This window comes from Neomonachus schauinslandi, chromosome 2 (assembly GCF_002201575.2).
Source record: "Neomonachus schauinslandi chromosome 2, ASM220157v2, whole genome shotgun sequence".
Taxonomy (NCBI): domain Eukaryota; kingdom Metazoa; phylum Chordata; class Mammalia; order Carnivora; family Phocidae; genus Neomonachus; species Neomonachus schauinslandi.
In genome coordinates, this window is record NC_058404.1 from 20,836,589 (window position 1) to 20,856,384 (window position 19,796).

The 19,796-nt window shown below is 40.2% G+C and overlaps 1 protein-coding gene across 7 annotated transcripts in view; it reads left to right on the forward strand.

The window, feature by feature from the left end:
• The window catches only part of MTUS1 (microtubule associated scaffold protein 1), a 122,198-nt gene that overhangs the window by 79,357 nt on the left and 23,045 nt on the right, over nt 1–19,796 (forward strand). For 6 of the 7 annotated variants that reach the window (XM_021694109.1, XM_021694110.1, XM_021694111.1 and 3 more), the window contains 2 exons: nt 6,421–6,635; nt 15,054–15,120. In XM_021694109.1, coding sequence (XP_021549784.1) covers nt 6,421–6,635; nt 15,054–15,120 — 282 coding nt within the window. Of the gene's footprint in view, nt 1–6,420; nt 6,636–13,990; nt 14,045–15,053; nt 15,121–19,796 lie in introns of those variants that run through there. The other variant, XM_021694115.1, reaches the window with a different exon arrangement.

Here is a 19,796-nt window from a genome sequence, read left to right on the forward strand (position 1 = left end):
GAAATTTTATTAAATTGAGGTTTTGGAGTAGAAGGAACAAAGATAGCAAACAGTGTTATCCAATTGTTTTCAAGTAAGCACATGTCTTTGATTCATGACTTTTGTTTTCCTGATGGAGGTTTCAATTTCATTAGAGTAAGTCCCAGGACGACTGGATCAGACATGATATTGGTAATTATCTTGTTGACAGATATCCAAATCTATGTAGAAGGTAATATGCAATTTTAAGGGTTTCTGACTAAGTTGATTCTTTGAAATCACATGTCCTGTTAATGGGTATAATAAATTATATTTTTAAATACAGCTGCATTGCCAGAATGGTAACATGTTAAAAAAGGGGACGTGGGCGAATTTGGTTCATATTTTAATTTCCTACAAACATGGTTCCTGTAGGACTTAAGGGAAACTATTTTTTAGTACTATGAAGTACCCTTTTTATGAGCATTTTGGCTTTAAGCATCATTGGAGATTTTTGCATCATTTCTGATCTTCAATTTGGCCAGGAGTGAGGAAGGGGGGTGAAGATGCTCAAACTAGGTCATCAGCTACCATGTGGCACAATTTTGTCCTTAGGGAGCACAGTATATGGAGCAGAAGATTGAGGTCACAAGTTGATTTTCCAGCTCTAGGTAGAGGGCAGTCTGTTTGCTTATTTGCTCTTATGTTAAATTTTGAAGACATGTACTCTTAGAAGGATAGTATGTCAGTGTTTTCTTTCCTCCTTAAATGTAAATGTATTTTGAGTTGTCACATATGACAAAACCTGTATTATTTAGATTTTTGTCTCTATTTCCCAAGGAAGAAACATGGATTGTTTTTTTGTAGCTAAGTGTTAACAATTTAAGTGCTCAGAATTTAGTTTAACCACCTTTATTTTTTTTTAAAGATTTTATTTGTGAGAGAGAGCGAGCACGCATGCATGAGTGAGCGTGAACAAAAGCAAGGGGAAGAGGTAGGCAGAGGGAGAAGTAGGCTCCCTGCTGAGCAGGGAGCCCAATGCAGGGCTCCATCCCAGGACCCTGGGATCATGACCTGAGCCAAAGGCAGACGCTTAACCGACTGAGCCACCCAGGCATCCCTAATTTAACCACCTTTAAAAAATACTTTCTAATTTTGAAAAGGTGGTATGTTTACCCCATGATTAAAAAGTATAGAAAATATATTAGAACACCTTGTATCTCTCTGGTTCCTATTTTCTGAAAAGGTAAACAGTGTTAGTACTTGTATGTGTATTATGCAGTAATTTTGTTAAGAACTTATAAGCAAAATGGAAAATGTGCTCTTATATTTTCATCATCACACGGCAGAGCATTCTGTCTACAGTGCTCTTTACTGTGGTTTTCTCATTTACAACAGAACATGTCCTAGTTCTCCGTTACAACTGTGCTATTTCATTATCTAAATGTACCATAAGTTTAACCAGTCTTCTATATGGACATTTGGGTTGCTTTTTGATCTTGTCCTTTGCAAACAAGTTTACAGCGGAAACCCTTCGGTTAATGTCATTGAATTCCCATGTAGGGTTCACAATAGGGTAAATTCTTGCTGACCAGCTATAAATTCACCAGTTGATGCTAGGTTGTGTTAGAGAAGGCTTATCATAAAGCTTTTATTGTTTTTAAATGTCAGTTAAAGTTCTGCAGACGGACATGACCAGAATTGTTTTAAATGTTTGGATGAGATTCTTGGTGGGTTGCATGGAAAATTGTATCATGATGTACAAGTCAGACAATTCCAGTCACTACCTGAGGCAGAGCGGCGCTGTGTTCTAGGGGTGGCGTTTGAGGTCTTCATGGCTGGATAAGTAAGAGCGCACGCTGATACGAGGGGCTCCCCTCTTGAAATGCCAGTTCTCCAGCCATTAAGAAAGCCAGAGAGGAGGACAGCTTTTCCTGAAATGCAGGTGCCACCCTCCTCTGCTTTCCTTGTTAGAGTCAATGCCTCAGTCCTGCAGCTGCAGGTGAAACAGTGACCAGGCAAAGCACAGATGAAAAGCAGCTAAGCACCAAGAGCCTTGCACGACTGGGGTGCAGTCAGACTCGGGCACTTGATGCTTTCCAGGGTGTACCGTAACAAACACTACTTACTGTTCATTCTAGTGTGATCTTAGCAGGATTCCTACTACAGTGTTGGGTCCTAGAGAACTTTCTAAACTTTCAAAGAGTATACATGTCCTGACACTGTTAACAGTTCCAAAATATGGAGAAGAGGACTTTTATAAATACAGATGCCACTTTGTTACGAAAAGCCAAAGCAACCAAAATATAATAAAGGAAATGTATAGTCCCCAGTCTCACTTGTGGACCTAAGCCATCCGAATCCTCAGCAGCAAACTAGGGAACAGCTTACACTGTTGGACTGACATACCTGAAAAAATTAAGTTTGTTTTGGGGGATGGGGTGGGGTTGTGAAATGGGTCAACAGGGTCAAAAGTTACAAACTTCCAGTTATAAAATAAATAGGTCATGGGGATGTAATGTACAGCACAGGACTAGAGTTGATAATACTGTATTGTGTATTTGAAACTTGTTGAGAGTAGAATTTAAAGTTCTCATAAGAAAAAAAAAAAAAAGGTAGCTATGTCTGGTAACATGTTAACTAGACTGTTAGGGTGATCATTTCCCAGTATATACAAACAGTGAATCATTACCTTACACATCTGAAACTAATATATTAAATGTCACTTTTACCTCAGAAAAAAGGGGGAGGGATTACATTTCAGATGATTAAAAAAAGTTTTTTAATTAAAAGAAAAGAATAGGTCTTAGGAATTTGAAGCCACTATGGCTTAAGAAAAGCCTTTAACAAAATGTATCGGGTGGGAGGATGGGTTAGCCTGGTGATGGGTATTAAAGAGGGCACGTTCTGCATGGAGCACTGGGTGTTATGCACAAACAATGAATCATGGAACTCTACATCAAAAACTAATGATGTAATGTATGGTGTAATATATGGTGATTAACATAACAATAAAAAACTGGAAACAAAACAAAAAGGATCAAATTAAATAGAAGCTAGTAAAAACCATAATGGTTTCAGAGCCTAATATAGAATCAGAAAATCCAACTTGTATTTCCTAAACACTTCAAAAACAGTGTGGACAGATTCTTAACATGATGTAGAGGTATTATTTTAAAATCTATATACATTGAGAAACATAGTTAATCTTAAGCCAAGATAAAAATAAAGCTATCTACTTTAAAATAATGTTAGTAATGGAATTGACCATTTAATAAGAAAAAAAGATAATATCAAGTAATTTATCCAAACAATATTACTAGCAAATACTTTATAGTAAATCGTAAAAATGTAATACAGTGAAAGAAATTTAGTTTATACAAAGAAACCAAACATAATATATAGCTATTGCCTCACTTTGGAATAAGAAATAATTTGAGGGCGCCTGGGTGGCTCAGTTGGTTAAGCGACTACCTTCAGCTCAGGTCATGATCCTGGAGTCCCGGGATCGAGTCCCGCATCGGGCTCCCTGCTCGGCAGGGAGTCTGCTTCTCCCTCTCCCACTCCCCCTGCTTGTGTTCCCTCTCTCGCTGTGTCTTTCTCTGTCAAGTAAATAAAATCTTTAAAAAAAATAATAATAATAATTTGAAGGAAAAATATAAAATCTGGTGCTACAAAAGGAGTACCTATATTTTGAACCTGAAGGTGGAAAAGCAATGTTTAATAAATTTATCTCCCTATGAAATAATGTACTAGAACCTGACTAGTGAAATTCATCTGGAAGTCTCAGTAGGCAAGAATTTTAAAGAATGTTTTCTTCAAAAATGTTAATATAAAGTACTTATATCTCAGATTTTGTAAATAATTATAACCTAACAGTTTTAAAACTCTGATATTGTGTTAAATAATAAAGTTAATTAGCATAGAAATTCTAGAAAGAGAATCAAACATTGTTAAGGGATTCAAGGAATGATAAACTCAAAGCAATCTATCAATAAATAAATGATTATTTCAGTTAAGTATTGGTAGGACATACAGCAATGATGTCAGGAGAATGCATTTATATCTGCAGTATGTTACAGGAAATTCTAGATGGTCAAAGAGTTAAAAGCTGTTTTTGGATGTTCTGTTTGTATAAAATCATACAAAACTATAAACATATAAGTTTGTATAAGCTTATATAAAACACAGATGTTTATCTACATGTAGGTTTATTGAAAGGAAGAGTTACCAAATAACAGGCTTGATATAATAAAGTATCATTTTATTACAATTACTGCATAAATGATTGTTTTTAGTTTTATATTAGATCTCCACCCCATCTCCACTTTCCAAGGTGGGTGACAAGGTAGAGAATGGGTGTTGGAGGCCTAAGTTCTGACTTTGAATCTGTCCCATAGATGCCATCCCACATGGGCAAGGTCCTTCCCACCCTGGAACCTCGCTTTCCCTATGGAGAGTTACTGAGTGGATGAAAGAGGGGAAAAATGAGAACCATGTAATTATTATAATGTTACATGAGAAATAGAACTCCTAAGAACCTTTTAGGAAATGACATGAAATAAAGGAATACTAATTTCAGATACTTTGACAAACTGTAAAATATTTAGATTATTTTTCATTAATTAGTTCATTAGTATGTGACTCTATAAAGTTCTCCCTTCAGGACTTTAATATTAGGACTATGAACTTGGTTGCTTTCTTCATGTGCTTTGGAAATGGCAGTTAGTACTAAACAGCTATTAATGATTAGTAAGAAAGACTAATGGACAAATACTTTCCCCTTCTCTTGAAGTATTTTTATTTTTATTTTTTTTAAGATTTTATTTATTTATTTGACAGAGAGACACAGTGAGAGAGGGAACACAAGCAGGGGGAGTGGGAGAGGGAGAAGCAGGCTTCCTGCTGAGCAGGGAGCCTGATGCGGGGCTCGATCCCAGGACCCTGGGAGCCAAAGGCAGACGCTTAATGACTGAGCCACCCAGGCACCCCAATTGAAGTATTTTTTTTTTTTAAGATTTTATTTATTTATTCATAAGAGACAGAGGCAGAGGGAGAAGTAGGCTCCCTACTGAGCAGGGAGCCCGATGCGGGACTCGATCCCAGGACCCTGGGATCATGACCTGAGCCCAAGGCAGACGCTTAACCATCTGAGCCACCCAGGCACCCCCGACTGAAGTATTTTTAAAACACAAAAGATACTTTAGTCATTTTAGAACAGTGAATTATCAAGTATTAATACAAATATGAATTGTTTAACCATAGAAAGTACCATAGAAAATGAGAGCCTTCTCCCCCCCCACCCCCTTCTTTATTTTAAAGAATATATTGAGTGTTTTTTGTCATTGGTTCTTGGAGCATGAATACTGAGGTTTATTTTCCGTCAAGAAATTACTTTAGTTTTCCTCCCCCTGAAAAATTGGAGAAAATAATTTCTGTCTGTAAAATTTTCTTAGGTTGGTTTTTTATCACAGAATGTGAATGTCATAGGGAATGCCTCTGAAAACAAGGGAACATTTTTTTTTCTTAGTTTCTTGTGTCTTTTTTTTTTTTTTTCATGTTTTGTTTTGATTACTTGGCCTACTTACTTCAAGAAGCTAAGCAGCTTGTTTTGTGTTCTTCCAATTCTGTTTGATATTTAAAGTGACTGAGGCATTTGGAATTGTTCCAACACTGAACAGTTTTTCATTTAAAATAGAGTAATTCCCAGGACACTGTGGCATAGATAGTGAATAATCACTTAGCACAGCATCTTAGTTGGATTTGGAGTATTAACATGAGCTTAAAAAAAAAAAAACCATAGGCCATTATTAGTACTTGGAGAGGGGAAAAACAATAAAGCTTGTGTTTCATAGAAAACGGAAAAGGATAGTCAAGAATATAGTACTTTTAGCAGCGAACTTAAGGGGCAAAATATGAGTAGATTTTCAATATATGTAATGATTTATTAGAGATTAGGAAATGACTCGTCAGCAGTACAAATCTTTGTAATGACCAGGCCATCAGCAGGAAAGGATGGGAAGTTTGTAGAAAATGTGTAGGAGGAGGGAGAGGCATTGAAAGTCCAATCACTTGTGTTTTCCTTTCAGTGTATGTGATCACAATACAGAGTCAGAGGACTTGTCACAGTCACAATACTGTACCAATTTACCTAGAAAATCAGAAACTGCAATATGAACATTATTTTGCACGCAGTTTTCATGTTTCTGGATTGCTAAATTCACGCGTAATTCTCTGCCCTTTGTAAATCTTTTAAAGTCAGAGCTAAAGACCTTGTCTGTGTTTATAAATTCCAAACATCTAGATATTTGATTAGTTCCTGCTCTGATCCATATGCTTTCCTTATGTAAACATAGCTTAAATGCATTTCTGTGGCTTATCTAGTTGGTTTTGAACCCAGGTGGTAGTGATTATAAAAATTAAAATCTCATATTTTCCTATGTATACTTATTCCTTTTACAGTTGAAAAGGGCAGGCAAAAGAATCCCAGAAGTTTGTGTATCCAGACACAGACGTCTCCAGATGTGCTGTCCTCTGAAAAAACACTTGAATTGGCTCAATATAAAACAAAATGTGAAAACCAAAGTGGATTTATCCTGCAGCTCAAGCAGCTTCTGTCCTGTGGTAATATCAAATTTGAAGCATTAACAGTTGTGATTCAGCACCTACTCTCTGAGGTAAGGATGTCTACCCTCGAAAGAGTCTTTTCTCATTGAGGTGAGAGGCGCAGGAGGGGGGCAGTATTCACGCTTTTGTCTTGGTAATACTTTTCAGTTAATGAATGGTAAGAGCAGATATAATTCACCCAATTATGCTTTGTCATCTCGCTTGATACCTGAGTCACTCTCTAGAAATTTGGGATTGAAACATTTCTACTACCTTCTTTTTGTTTCCAGAATCACTTAGACTAACAACGGCATAAGATAATTGTTATACTTTATACGCCTCCAGCGCATATTAGCATTATCAGTTTTTTAACTTAATTTTTTGTCTAACTGTACACAGCTTTCCATTTTACCTTTAATTTAATGCTTTGAAAAATGAGATTGATTATATTTGTGGGTCAAAGAACACTTCTGAGGTAACTCCCAGTATGGGTCTGGGGACTCTTTGAGAATTTCTGTCCATTCCTAAAATAGTTTGTGGTACAAATGCAAAACAGATTTTCTTTGCTTATTTATTCTTCCCTGACATTCTCCAAGGATGTTAGTTCAGGGACTAGTTAAAATTCATTGAGAAAACCAAGTATCTGTGAACTATGCTACTGGCCTAGCAACAGAAACTGCAATAATCTAAGGGGAAACGCTGGGATGAGATCATATTTGAGCTCTTTAGATGTTTTTTTGAATATTATTTGACAGAGAGAGTGCGCGCGCACATGCTTGAGCTGGGGGAAGGAGCAGAGGGAAGGACTCTCAAGCAGACTCCCTGATGAGCAAGGAGCCCAACCCAGGGCTCGATCTCATGACCCTAAGATCATGACCTGAGCCGAAATCAAGAGTCAGAGGCTTAACCCACTGAGCTACCCAGGCTTTTAAAATATTTAAAATATTTTTAAATCATAGTCTAAAAAGATGGGTATTACATAACATCTCGAGAAGAAAACTGTTCAGTTTGCTTGTTCTGTAGTTCAGTTCAATCCAACAAATGTACGTTCCTTTCCTACAGAAGCTACTGTGGTACAGTTACCAGTCTGGGGCAGGGGAGCCGGGCACCTGGTCTGTGCCTTTGCAAGTTACCAAGCTAATAGACCGTTAAGATCAATATTTGATGAACATTTTACAGCTTTGTCCAAAAAATTGTTTTGAGAGGGAGATGGAGACATTTACCTAGTTATTACAGTAGTATGTAGTCCTCCTGTTTCTCTTTAATATGTAAGGAAGGAATTGGAAAGCTGGTTCATATAACCAAGTAAGCTAAATTGGAAATGACATAATATTAAATGTAGGAAACAATTTGTCTATTTTGTGATAAACCAATTATCTTGTTTTACTATATTAGCCTAACCAGCCTCTCGTTCAATTCCTTTCTCTCCTTTCCCTCCCACATGAGATGAGTCATCAGTGCCGTGAGCCCTCATCCTGCACTGTTGCTGCTCTTCGTCCCCTCTTTTCCATTCGTACTGATGCCAGCATTGTTCGGATTCCGCATAACTGTCTACTGGATTACGATAACGTCTTAATTAGTCTTTAGGCTTGCACTGTCTTTACTATAATCTACCCCAAGCAGTGCTAACAGATTCATCTTTCCAAAGCATTCCACTCTGCTGATTCAGACCTTCAGTGGTTTCCCCATTGTCTGCAGCTGACCTGTCCAGCATGGTAGCTACTAGCTTTATGAAGCTACCGAGCACTTGAAGTGCCGTAAGGCTAAAATAAGATATGCAGACAAGCATTAAAACATACACCTGGATTTCAAAGACAGTATGAAAAAAGGGTGTAAGATACCTTGTGAATAATTTTTCTGCTGACTATATGTTGAAATGATAATATGTTGGATATACTGGGTTAAATAAAACACATTAAAATTTAATCTTTTAAACTTTTAAGAAATGTGGCTACTAGGAAACTAAAATTAGATACATGGCTCACATTATATTTCCTCTGGATGACTCTGGGGTATAACTTGGAGTGTAAGACTCTATAATTTGGCACGAGCTGCCCTTTTAAGCCTCACCTCACTGCCTATCTGTTCCGTATAATTAGTGAGGTAGAGGAGAAGCAAGAGGGATATAATGTGTGTTGAATATTTATGAAGTTCTAGACATTCTTACTTATTAAATCTTGTCCAAAGACACAAGTTGGAATTTACTAGGAAGAAATTGGAGGCATAGAGCTGTTAATTAACTTGACTATCAGCAGACAGCTATTTAGAGAAAGACCAGGACTTGAACCTGGGTCTAGGACACTAGGAACTCAAAATCACCTATGAACTTCTTGTGCTTTTTCATCCTTGGTTCAAATACCATTACTGGGCTACTGCCCTTCTCCCTAATACCTACATATTCAGCTCTTAGAGTAGCGTCCCATCGCTACCTGTATTTGATTCACATGGATTCATTATACAAACAACCAAGCGGTTGCTTGGTTAATGCAAATTAAATAGAGCAGGCAGGCCTGCCTTCCATGCCCCTCAGTGAGGAAAGGCCCAGGAGGGGATGTGAGAGGAAAGACCAGTTTCAGCTCTTCCTTTGGTTCCTAAATCCCTCACGTGGCATGAACCTTGCACAGTCCTCATGTTTCAAGATACTTTTTTCCCATACAACCTGGCCCGCAAACACAAACCAAACACTTTTATCAGATGCTCAGTTGGAGAAAGAGTAGATCGAACACTAAAGGAAAAACCTCACTTGATTGGACATACTGACAGATGGTTTCATCAGTCTACAACAGGGCAAACTCTTACTGAGTTTCTGGGATACTTTCACTGTATGTGAATTTCATCTCGCACCTGATTTAGGTTTTAATGCCCAGGTAATTGTGACTCCATTGAATTTCTTAAAATCCAGTTCAAAAACTCCCTCCTTTAGGGGCACCTGGGTGGCTCAGTCCGTTGAGCATTTGACTCTTGGTTTTGGCTCAGGTCACGATCTCAGGATCATGGATCCAGCCCTGCATCTGGCTCCACGTTTAGCAGGGAGTCTGCTTGAGGATTCTCTCTCTCTCTGCCCCTCCCCCTGCTTGCACACATACACGCACACATTCTCTCTCTCTCTCTCCCCCCCTAAAATAAATAAATCTACAAAACAAAACACCTCCCTCTTTTATTTCCTGGTCCTTCTAGCTGTATGTTCTGTCTACCTTCTGGATTCTAGGAGCACTTAGATTTCTCTGTCACGCTCTACCTTATATTACAGATAACCATCTTCACTCATTTTGCTTTTTAAGACCAGAAGCTCACTGAGAGCAGGATCTGTGACTAGTTCTTTCTTAGGAAACCACGCCAGCAGCTATGGCAGGGCTTTATACATAACAGACATGCAGTCTATACCTGAACGAACAAATGAATGGGGAGGATGGAATCCCAGATGTAAAGATGAACATATAAAGTCATTATGTAAATGTTCTTTGCTCTTTATAACCAATCAGCAAATATTTACTGATTGGCTAATGTGTACAGGGCACTGTTATAAAACAGTTAGAAAGGAAAGACATAACCAGGGGGAAAGTTAAGTAATTCTTCAGAACAATTTTCCTCTTAACCCTTTGGTTCTCTCATACCATTATAGAAGTGATTGATTGATGTACAGATAGGTAGATGTAGATGGAAGATGTAGACCGATCTATATATACATATATATCTCATTGCTAAGTTTTTCTAAATGGTTTTAGAGCATTAGAGTGTGGATAAAAATGATTGATTATAGGGAATCCTAGAATTATGACTTACCCTTTTGTTGCAAGTCTGTTTAATAATGATAATTCATTATGTATAAGTTCTTTCTTTTTTTTTTTTAAGATTTTATTTATTTGCGAGAGAGAGAATGAGAGACAGAGAACATGAGAGGGAGGAGGCTCAGAGGGAGAAGCAGACCCCCTGCTGAGCAGGGAGCCCGATGCGGGACTCGATCCCGGGACTCCAGGATCATGACCTGAGCCGAAGGCAGGCGCTTAACCAACTGAGCCACCCACGCGCCCCTCATTATGTATAAGTTCTAATAAGCATCTCATCAATCTGGAAACTAACACCACACTTTCTCTTTCCCAGAGGACACACTATTGCTAGTTTTAGTTTGTTCCCATTCTTGGTTTATCTTTGCATAGTTGTGCAATGTTCTGTACAAACAGCCAAAGTGAAATCCAACCTAAAGTGGTACCCAAATAAGGTGAATTTGGAAAGACACTAGCAGTCTACTATAAGTAAAAATGTCTCAGAACAAAAAAGAGTGGACGTAATTCATTGTGTGAGTGGTGGGGAGGAGGTCAGAGATACACACATCTGAACCATCGGACATGGCTCTTTTCTGCAAAATCCCCCTGTGCTGTTGATGCTTTTCAATAGCTAACAAATTCAGGCCCACTGATGGGATGGCAGCCAGAGACTAAGTGCCTGTATCCCGGGGACTCCTAATTAAATTATAGTGAATCCATTTTTTTCCCTGGGGGACTTCATATATTTAATGCATGCATAGAAAAGCATATTTCTATCCAGATACCCACCTCCCTCTTTTTTTCACATTGTGTGGAATTCTGCTTGTTAAAATACAAAGAGGATTAAATAAACTTGTTATGTAGACTATAAAGAGTTTATCATCTAGGACAGAAACACTGATTTAGGAGCAGGTGAATAAAAAGAAACAGGCAGTCAGTAAGTGACAGAATGTGTTTTTATCATCTACAGGTGAAGGATAGGTATCTTAAAGGACAAGCTCCCAAAGAGAGTCAGGCAGAACCTGACACTATGGTGCGGACACTGTAGTTGGCATTTCACATAGGATTATATATAAAGCCCTTGGTTTTTGCATTATTCTGTACTGCTTCCCCCCAGATGAGGTCATCTGCCTTGAATGATGACTGGAGAATTGAGCGTGGACATTTTAGGTCTGTCTAGGTCCCGAGCTTCTTTAAAAAAAAAAAAAAAAAGATTTATTTGAGAGAGAGAGAACAAGTGGGGGAGAGGGGCAAAAGGAGAGGGAGAGGCAGACTCCCCACTAAACAGGGAGCCCGATCTGGGACTTGATCCCAGGACCCTGAGATCATGACCTGAGCCAAAGGCAGACACTAACCAACTGAGCCACCGAGGCACCCCGGTTCCCAACTTCTTGAAGGCAAGAACCATGCCTTAAATTTCTTTCATGTTTCTCCCAGCATCTGGAATGGTCCTTGATTAATTGGTACAGAGCAGTCATTTGCCAATCAATTTAGAAAGATAAATGTCTTCTCTAGGCTTTGGGGGGAAGGAGACGGTAACTATGATTAACATTGAGGTTTATATAACGGGTCAGGTAAAGACCACACATTCCAGATTGTGGAGGTGGGACACACGTGGCAAGTGTGACTTGAACAGAACGAAGAAGGAATTGGGAGTCTAAACAGGAGCTGGATGATTGAGGTTCTTGGAACTAGGGTAAAGTTTCTTTTTCATGTACTCCATGGAATATTCTTTTTGAGTGAGGGCATTTCTGTGTACAAAGAAAATGGGACATGAATCTAGCAGCCCTCTGCAAGGTCGTATGAAGGGTTGCTTTCACTACTAGTGCAGGAGTGAATTGGTGGAGATCAGGACTGGGGTGGAGGTAGCACTAATAGAAAAAGTGTGATAGATTCAAGGCGCATTAGGAAGAACTGACTGACTTTGGAACAACCCATTTAGACAAAGAGTCAAGGATGACCTCACGCCTTTCCTGTCACTGTGTACTCGGAGTGCCCAGGTTGGGTTCTGGGCATTGAGTACAGGAAGGTTGAGTGCAGAAGAGTTGGGGGAAATGTTCACATGGACTGAAATTCCTTATCCCCAAAATCTCTTTAAGAAGCCAAGAGATCACGTGGTATGTATTTGTGTTAGGATGTAAACACTTTCACAAAATTACCCCTGGAGACTATATCTCAGCTTAATTTTTCAGTCTTCACTTTTCACATTCGTGAAAGTTTGAAAAGTGATTTAACTTCTTGCCAGCTTTGCCTTCTCCTAACAATTTAACTACTACTGGAAAGTGAATTTTAAGTAAGTTCCTGAATATGTTGCAGGATTGCTTATGGGTATTAAGCTGTCTTTTGGTTTTCTTGACATTGAGTGACAAAGCTTGCTGATATTTACTTGAACTAGATTGCTAAGCAAACAAAATTAAGGCTTAAGTTCATGAGACCAGGAGAAGCATGTAATATATGTATTTTTTTTTTTAAATTCAACTGAGTCCATTTTTTTTTTTTTTTTTAAAGATTTTATTTATTTATCTGACAGAGAGAGACATAGCGAGAGAGGGAACACAAGCAGGGGGAGGGGGAGAGGGAGAAGCAGACTCCCCGCTGAGCAGGGAGCCTGATGTGGGACTCGATCCTGAGACTCCAGGATCATGACCTGAGCCGAAGGCAGTCGCTTAACCGACTGAGCCACCCAGGCGCCCAATATATGTATTTTTATATGCTTTTCTCCCAATTTTAATCCAGGTTGATTTTCCTCAAAGTTTAATTTCTACATTAGAAAACTCATGACTTGTTCATTTTTAAAAACCTGGACTCACTGATTTATGATTTCAGAACAACTGAAGACTGCACTTTAAAAATCAAGCATTTAGAGTTAATGGCAAAAATGTTCTCAGTGAAGACGTGTTCCTTAAATTGCAGTCAGGGTTAACTATCCAATATGACAGCGTTAGCACGTTGTTCGTTAACTTCCTCAGCTCTTTTGAGAGACCCCACCCCAGAGTAAAAAGTAAACGCTTTAGAAGATGTCTGATCTCCAGCTCTCAAATCAGCATTTCACACTTTCCCTTTAAACACCAGTGAACCATGTTCTAAGCTTTCAGATTAAATTTCACGGCAAACACCATTAGTTTCATTATAATGTCATTTTAAATTGTAAGTCACAGAACACACTTGGATTGTTGTTCACCTAGTTCATAGGCTCCTTTACCATACAGGTTTTTGAGAACAAGTTTCTCTTTTCTGTTAGTAAGTGTGATAATCTAATGACCTCAATTAAAGAGGGGGACGAAAAAGGCTCACAAATCTAAAAATAACTCCATTATCCCGGCAGAGAAGGTCAGTTTTTCTTTCCACTGTACCAGCTGATATTTAAGTAAGTGGCCATCGATCAGTCTAATGTCTGGCTCTCGTTTTTCATAAATGAAGGGCTGTGGCTTTAAGTAATAGCAGGCTGCTTGTGCCAAAGGCAGAAGCTGCAGAATCAGCTTCTGCCAGGAGAGAGGCGTATGGTAACCTGCAGGACGTGAAGTAGGGCTAACCGAGGACCAATGGCGCTCCTCCCGGTAGAGCTTTGAATGTAGGCAGACCCGACTGGTGGGTGGTGTGGCCACCTGTGTACTTCTTGGACAGGGAAGGGGGTGGGGACAGTTGGAGACAGAAGCTGGAAAATGGGCTGCTCCAGCAGCAAAATGTGCCTCTATCCTCCATGTGCAGCAACAAGGGTAATTAGTATTTGCTTCTAGTGCGTTTCTGGAAGAATGTCAGGGACTGAGGCAGAGGTTGTCTGGAATTGGGGGATGCTTTGAATGACAAGCAGTTCTTGTCTGCAGAAGACCGGGTCTCATGATCTCTGCAATACTGTGATCAGGATGCGGCGGGAGCTCCGTCTTGGGTGATCCTAGTGAGAGCATTTTCAGAGAGCTTTGAATTCTTCCTTTTCCTTAGTTATGCCCTGGTGGTAGGGAATCTACCTTTTAAGAGACTATTGCTGTATTTGTGTGTGTGTGTGTGTGTGTGTGATTGCTTTGAGTTGCTGGTAACTTGGAAATTTTTCTTTTTTGCAGTATAAATAATAGCTTTTTTGATATGGAAGCAGTTGCCTGATTTTCTTTGATTTGTTTCTCTAACATCTTACAATTATAGCTGATCCCAAATATATAATAATCCTTAGAAAAAATAATGTGGAGCTGAGTAAAATTAGTTTAATCTTGCCTTTTTTTTAAAAAGGATTATTTTTTGCTGTTGCTTTATAACAAACTTGCATCTTCCTTTTAGAAGGATTGACCTTGTAACAAAACTTTTTTATTTGCAAATACAGGACAAAGTGCATATAAGTGCGTATGTTTAGAACATTAAATATTTATCTTAAACTGATTAGTGCTTTATTGCCCTTGGAGGAGGAGAATGCATTAAGTCTTAAGTATGCATTTGCTGAAAGGTTCTGTGGATCAGCAATGAAGCAGGGCTCAGAGTAAATATTTTTAAAAGTGCCATGCAGTGCCTCAAATGAAAGTTGCACGAGGACCTGAGAAAATAAAGATTTTTGAAATATGAATTTCCTTAACAACTAAGGGACATCTGTGTTTTCTTAACAGCACAAACTGTTAGCCTAAATGATTCATATCTTGGCGTCTCCCTTCTGAGTCTCATTTTCCTAGTGATAACAAATGTGTGTCTTACTGAAAGGGACCCTCTTGAAAACATTAGTAACTTGATGTGTGTTTTCCGCAGCGGGAGGAAGCACTGAAACAACACAAAACCCTATCTCAAGAACTTGTTCACCTTCGAGGAGAGCTAGGTAAGAGCTTTTCTTCCCCCCCCCTCCCCCGCAAGTTTTACAGGACGAGGGGACGACTGGAAAATTTGGTTTTCCTATCTGGAGTTGCATGCTGCCAGTGGTTAGCTGTCCCACACTAGTATCTGTGCAAACACTTACTATCAACGTTTCTTCCGAATCTTGGCAGCTTGACCTCAAGTTCACAGAATTCCTGGCACTGATCTAAGCCTAGCAGAGCTTCTGATGACCAAAACATTGCTCTCCCTGAAGACAGGGACAGAGTGACTTTTGTAATTGTGTGAGTTCCTGTTAAATAATCCCCGTCATATTTTTTTCTGAACCTCTTTCCATATTAAAGAGTGGTGAAAAAAATTCCTTCCCCGATGACAGTAATTACATTACATTCCCTCCGGGCCCTTTGCGAGGAGTGAGTATACAGAAAAGAAGGATGCTGTGCATCCAGGGTAGCCTGTCTGGAGAAGGCATCTTCTGTGCTCACGTTACAGTTTGAACCCGGCTGATGGTGAATAAGGACCCAGTCCTACTGGTAGCCATGTGTCTCTGATGTCTGTAGCACCCACCACCCAGTGCTTCTGTTCCCAGGCTGAGCTCAGTTTTGGTTCTTGTCTCTCCTGGAAGGGTCCTCAGGGTTCATGCAAGAGAGACAATACTGCCTCACTCCTGTGTTGGAGTGAGCCATACCTTGGGATCCCCCTGTCTGCCACGGACACCTCAGCCCCAGAGAATCCGCTTCCTGCTTTAGCTTCAGCCAGGTCTGGAGTTGTTCATTAAAAGGCTCAGTTGCTTGCCCTTTGCAATTTTCTATGTATGCTGACAGCCTCCTCTTAAAGTGTGAGTGGCTCTGTGTATAAATGATGCAAAAGCAATAGCCAGAGACGAAGATTGTGTTCATCCAGTTCTAGAAGAAACTGCCCATTTTTCTTTGGACAAGACCAGAATTTTAATATTGTCAATATAGTTTGCTGGACTTGAAGTTTTTCTTCCCCTGCCCCGCCCCCCCCCACGAAGGCAAAGATCAAATAGCAGTGAATATGGGGCCTTGGCTTGTCTCTGTGTTCCTCTTCCATCTTCCCCTCTCAACGGGAGGCAACCCTAAACTCCTGGCTAACCCCCCAGGTTCTTAATACCTAGCCGGGGCATCATTTTCTCCTGACCTTATTTTAGGCTATGGAAATGAAGAACTCTTTTTATAGAAAAGTAATTTTAGGACAGATGGAACTTCAGGACCGCAAAGACTTGCGAGTTCTAGGGAAACAGTTCAAGGAGACCACAGCTGAGAAACAGGCTTCCAGCTATAGCATTCGAGGCTTTCCACCATGTTAACTAGACTGCTGTCCTTTTGATTACCCAGATGACCAACTTAATTTGCTTTTGTCTGTGCCTTAAATAACGTAATGGATCTAGAGTGAGCAGGTCAGGAAAGAGGCCTTTGTGTGTGTGTTTCGGAGTTCATTACGACCCAGTGGAGGTGGAGATGAGCCTACCTGACGGTTCATATTTCAGCCTCTCCCCAAGATGAGACAGAAACGCCAGCAGAACACTGTGCTCATTCATTGCTGCTTGAATGGGGGATCCTCTTTTTACCTCTTAGCGGAGAGCACAATGAAATGATTCGAATGGGACCCAGGTCCTCAGCACCTCCAGTTGGTCACATAGCCCGGCAGGAAATAGCCCGCAGTTTGTACCCATTCTCCCCCTTTTCCCTTGGTGATAAGGAGAGTGTGCCCTGGTGTGCTTTCACTGTCGCTGGCCAAGTGTCCGGATGCCGCGCTTGGCCTGTGCGTAGCGTTCGTCGCGCAGGTGGGAGCTGGGTGAACCCGGAAGCAGAGGACTCTTGTCAGGGGAATGAGTGAGACGATGGTGAGAACGTCAGTCAGCAGAGGGGACACACGGGGAATATGTCCTTGCTCCCGTTGCATGAGGTAGAACTGCTCAAGGAACTATGGAAAGCATTTGGGGAATGGTTCCAGTCCCGTGAGGGGAGAGAAGAGAAGCCTTTACATAGTTCTTCTGATGGAACAGTCCAGGAGGAACACTCCGAAAGCTGCCGGTGGGATTGTTCGTAGCATGAGCTGAGATGGAAGACGACAGGTGACATAGCGAAGTTGGAAATGGCAGTTTTAAAATGTGACGCAGTAGTGTAGAGTGGTTAGACTGTGTGGTCACACTGTCCAGGTCCAAATCTTCGGTAGCTGGGTGACGTAAAGGCAAGTCACTTGACAGGTCTTGAGTCCTGGTTTCATTCTCTGTCAAATGGCACTAATAATTGTCTGCTCAGGGGTGGTTGTGAGGATGACATGAAGTCACTCGCTGTAAAGTGCCTAGCACCACGTGTTAGCTACTACTAAATAGTAGGTGTTCACATGGGTGCAGTTTGCAGCTGTTCTCAAGAAGAGAACTGTTGCTACCATCAGCAGCATCCAAGTATCTACCATTTCTCTCCAAAATAATGGGGGGCTTTTGGTGTCACTCTTCCCCGGGGTACTGTTTCTTTCTCTTCTCTATGAAAATTGAGGCAAGCTTCCCAAACTAAGAACTGCAAAAAATAAATAAATAAATAAAGGACAGCTGAAACTCAGGAGCACTGAAACCCAAGTGGAGTCTGTGATAGTGACCTTCGGAATCTAACTGCCTCCAAACATCTGCTCCACTGACTGACTTTCCTCTTGCCTCTCCTGGTTACTCTGACAAGTGTCCTCTACTGCCAAGTTCACCCAGCTGAGCTCAGAACAAAACCACGAGGCTCCCCCGCTCCTCCAGGGAGACCTCAATACTTTACAACCATGTATTTATTATATCTCATGTTTTCTTGTTGACTTCAGATGGTAAATTGCTTCATTTCAGAGATTCTTTTCTCCTTACTATGGAAAAAATATATATGCTTTCCATTTTCACAAGTGACTGATAAGTATTTATGGGTATTTCAAGTATTTGAGGGTTGGTTTCTTTTTATTTAAGGAATTTGTGCGGAAATTAAAATTGCGAAGTGAGAGGAAAATAGCCCATAGTTCCAGTATCCCTGACAGAGCTCTTATTTTTACATATTCTCTTGTGTCTTTGTTTATATGAATATATATGACTTCATATCTTGACTTTTTTATGAAGGTCTGACTTACATACAATGGAGTGCTTACTGACAAACACATATACTCATATGACCTACACCTTTATCAAGGTATTGAAGATCTCTGTCCTCCCAGAAAATCTCCTCATGCTCGTTTCTGGTAGACGACACCGCCCCCCTTCCCTAGAAGCAAACACTGATTTTTATGATGTAGGTTATTTTGTGTATTCTAGAATTTCATAGAAACATACATTATGTTCTTGTTATGTCTGGCTTTTTTCCACACAGCAAAGTGGTTTTGAGATTCATTCATGTTATTTTATGTGTATTCTGATCTGTTTAGCTTGTGTCAAACACTTTTCCATATTGACTCGTAGTCTTCATTATGGTTATGTTGAATGACCTGGGAAAGTCTTAGTGGATGTTGCTTGATTTCACTCATCCCTTTAGTGTTGGAGTATAGCGAGGGTTTCATTGTCTGCTGTTATCCCATCGATTCCCCTGGCTTCAACTACAACCTATAGGGTGATGATGCACAGATTTATTTTTCTAGTTCTCTCCTTCCCAAGCTGTAGATGTGTTTTGCCCAGTGAAGAGCTGCCTCCAGGAGAGCCAGTCTGGTATAATCAGACCTTTCTGACTCCCAGCCCCTTGCTTCCTGAACGCTCTGCAGTGTCTCCTCATTCAGACCTCTTTTCCTCAAAGTCTGTTCATCATCTTCTGCAGTGACGTCATCACTCACTCACCACCTAAGCTAACAACAGGTAACACATGCTTTTTCCTCCAACTTCTACATGATAGCAGTCTGTGTTCTAAGTATCGCTTGGATCTGTCCCTCCTCAGCCTTCTGGCTACTGTTGTTCTAATTTAAGCCCCATAATTGCTCACCCCAAATATATTCCAGTAGTCACCCAACAGGTCACCTTGCTCCAGGCCTGCTTCTGTCCTCCCCACATGCTACCAGGACTGTATTTAAAATAAATCTCACATCTGTCCTCTACTGGACATTTTTAACAAACATAAATGACTTCATTTGGGCTTTGGCAAAAAGTCCAAATTACTATAGCTGCCATGTATGTTTTGACTGGAACTCTCAGCCCAACTTCAGGATGGCAGGACACTCCTTTGCCTTTCTTCACACTTCTTTCAGCTCCTCACGTCTAGCCATGGGTCCATTCATACCTCTTTGGCACATGATATCCTCTCTGCTTGAAATACTCTCTTTTTTACTGCTTTTCTATTTTTGCCTCTTAAACTCCTCACTAGCTACGATACCTAGCTAAGTCCCAATTAAAATGCCGTATCATCAGTTGAGTTTTACCTAATCTTTCCATCAAGTTAATCGTGCCTTCTACTGTGCTCTTCAAAAAACTCTGTTTTTAGGGTTGTTTCTAGACCTCCTCTCACAATCCAGAGCCGTGAGCCCTTCAAAGGCGGTATCTCCTTCACGTTTGCAGCTCTACCCACTGATACCTTGTGCCTGGCACTTAGTACTTCGGTGAATGAATGACTTTTATATTGAAGATAGTGACTAGGGAAAGTTGGGTTTATCCTTATAATATTCTAATACTCAGTGGTTTTTGTGTACAAATGTTTTCCTACAAACCATTTA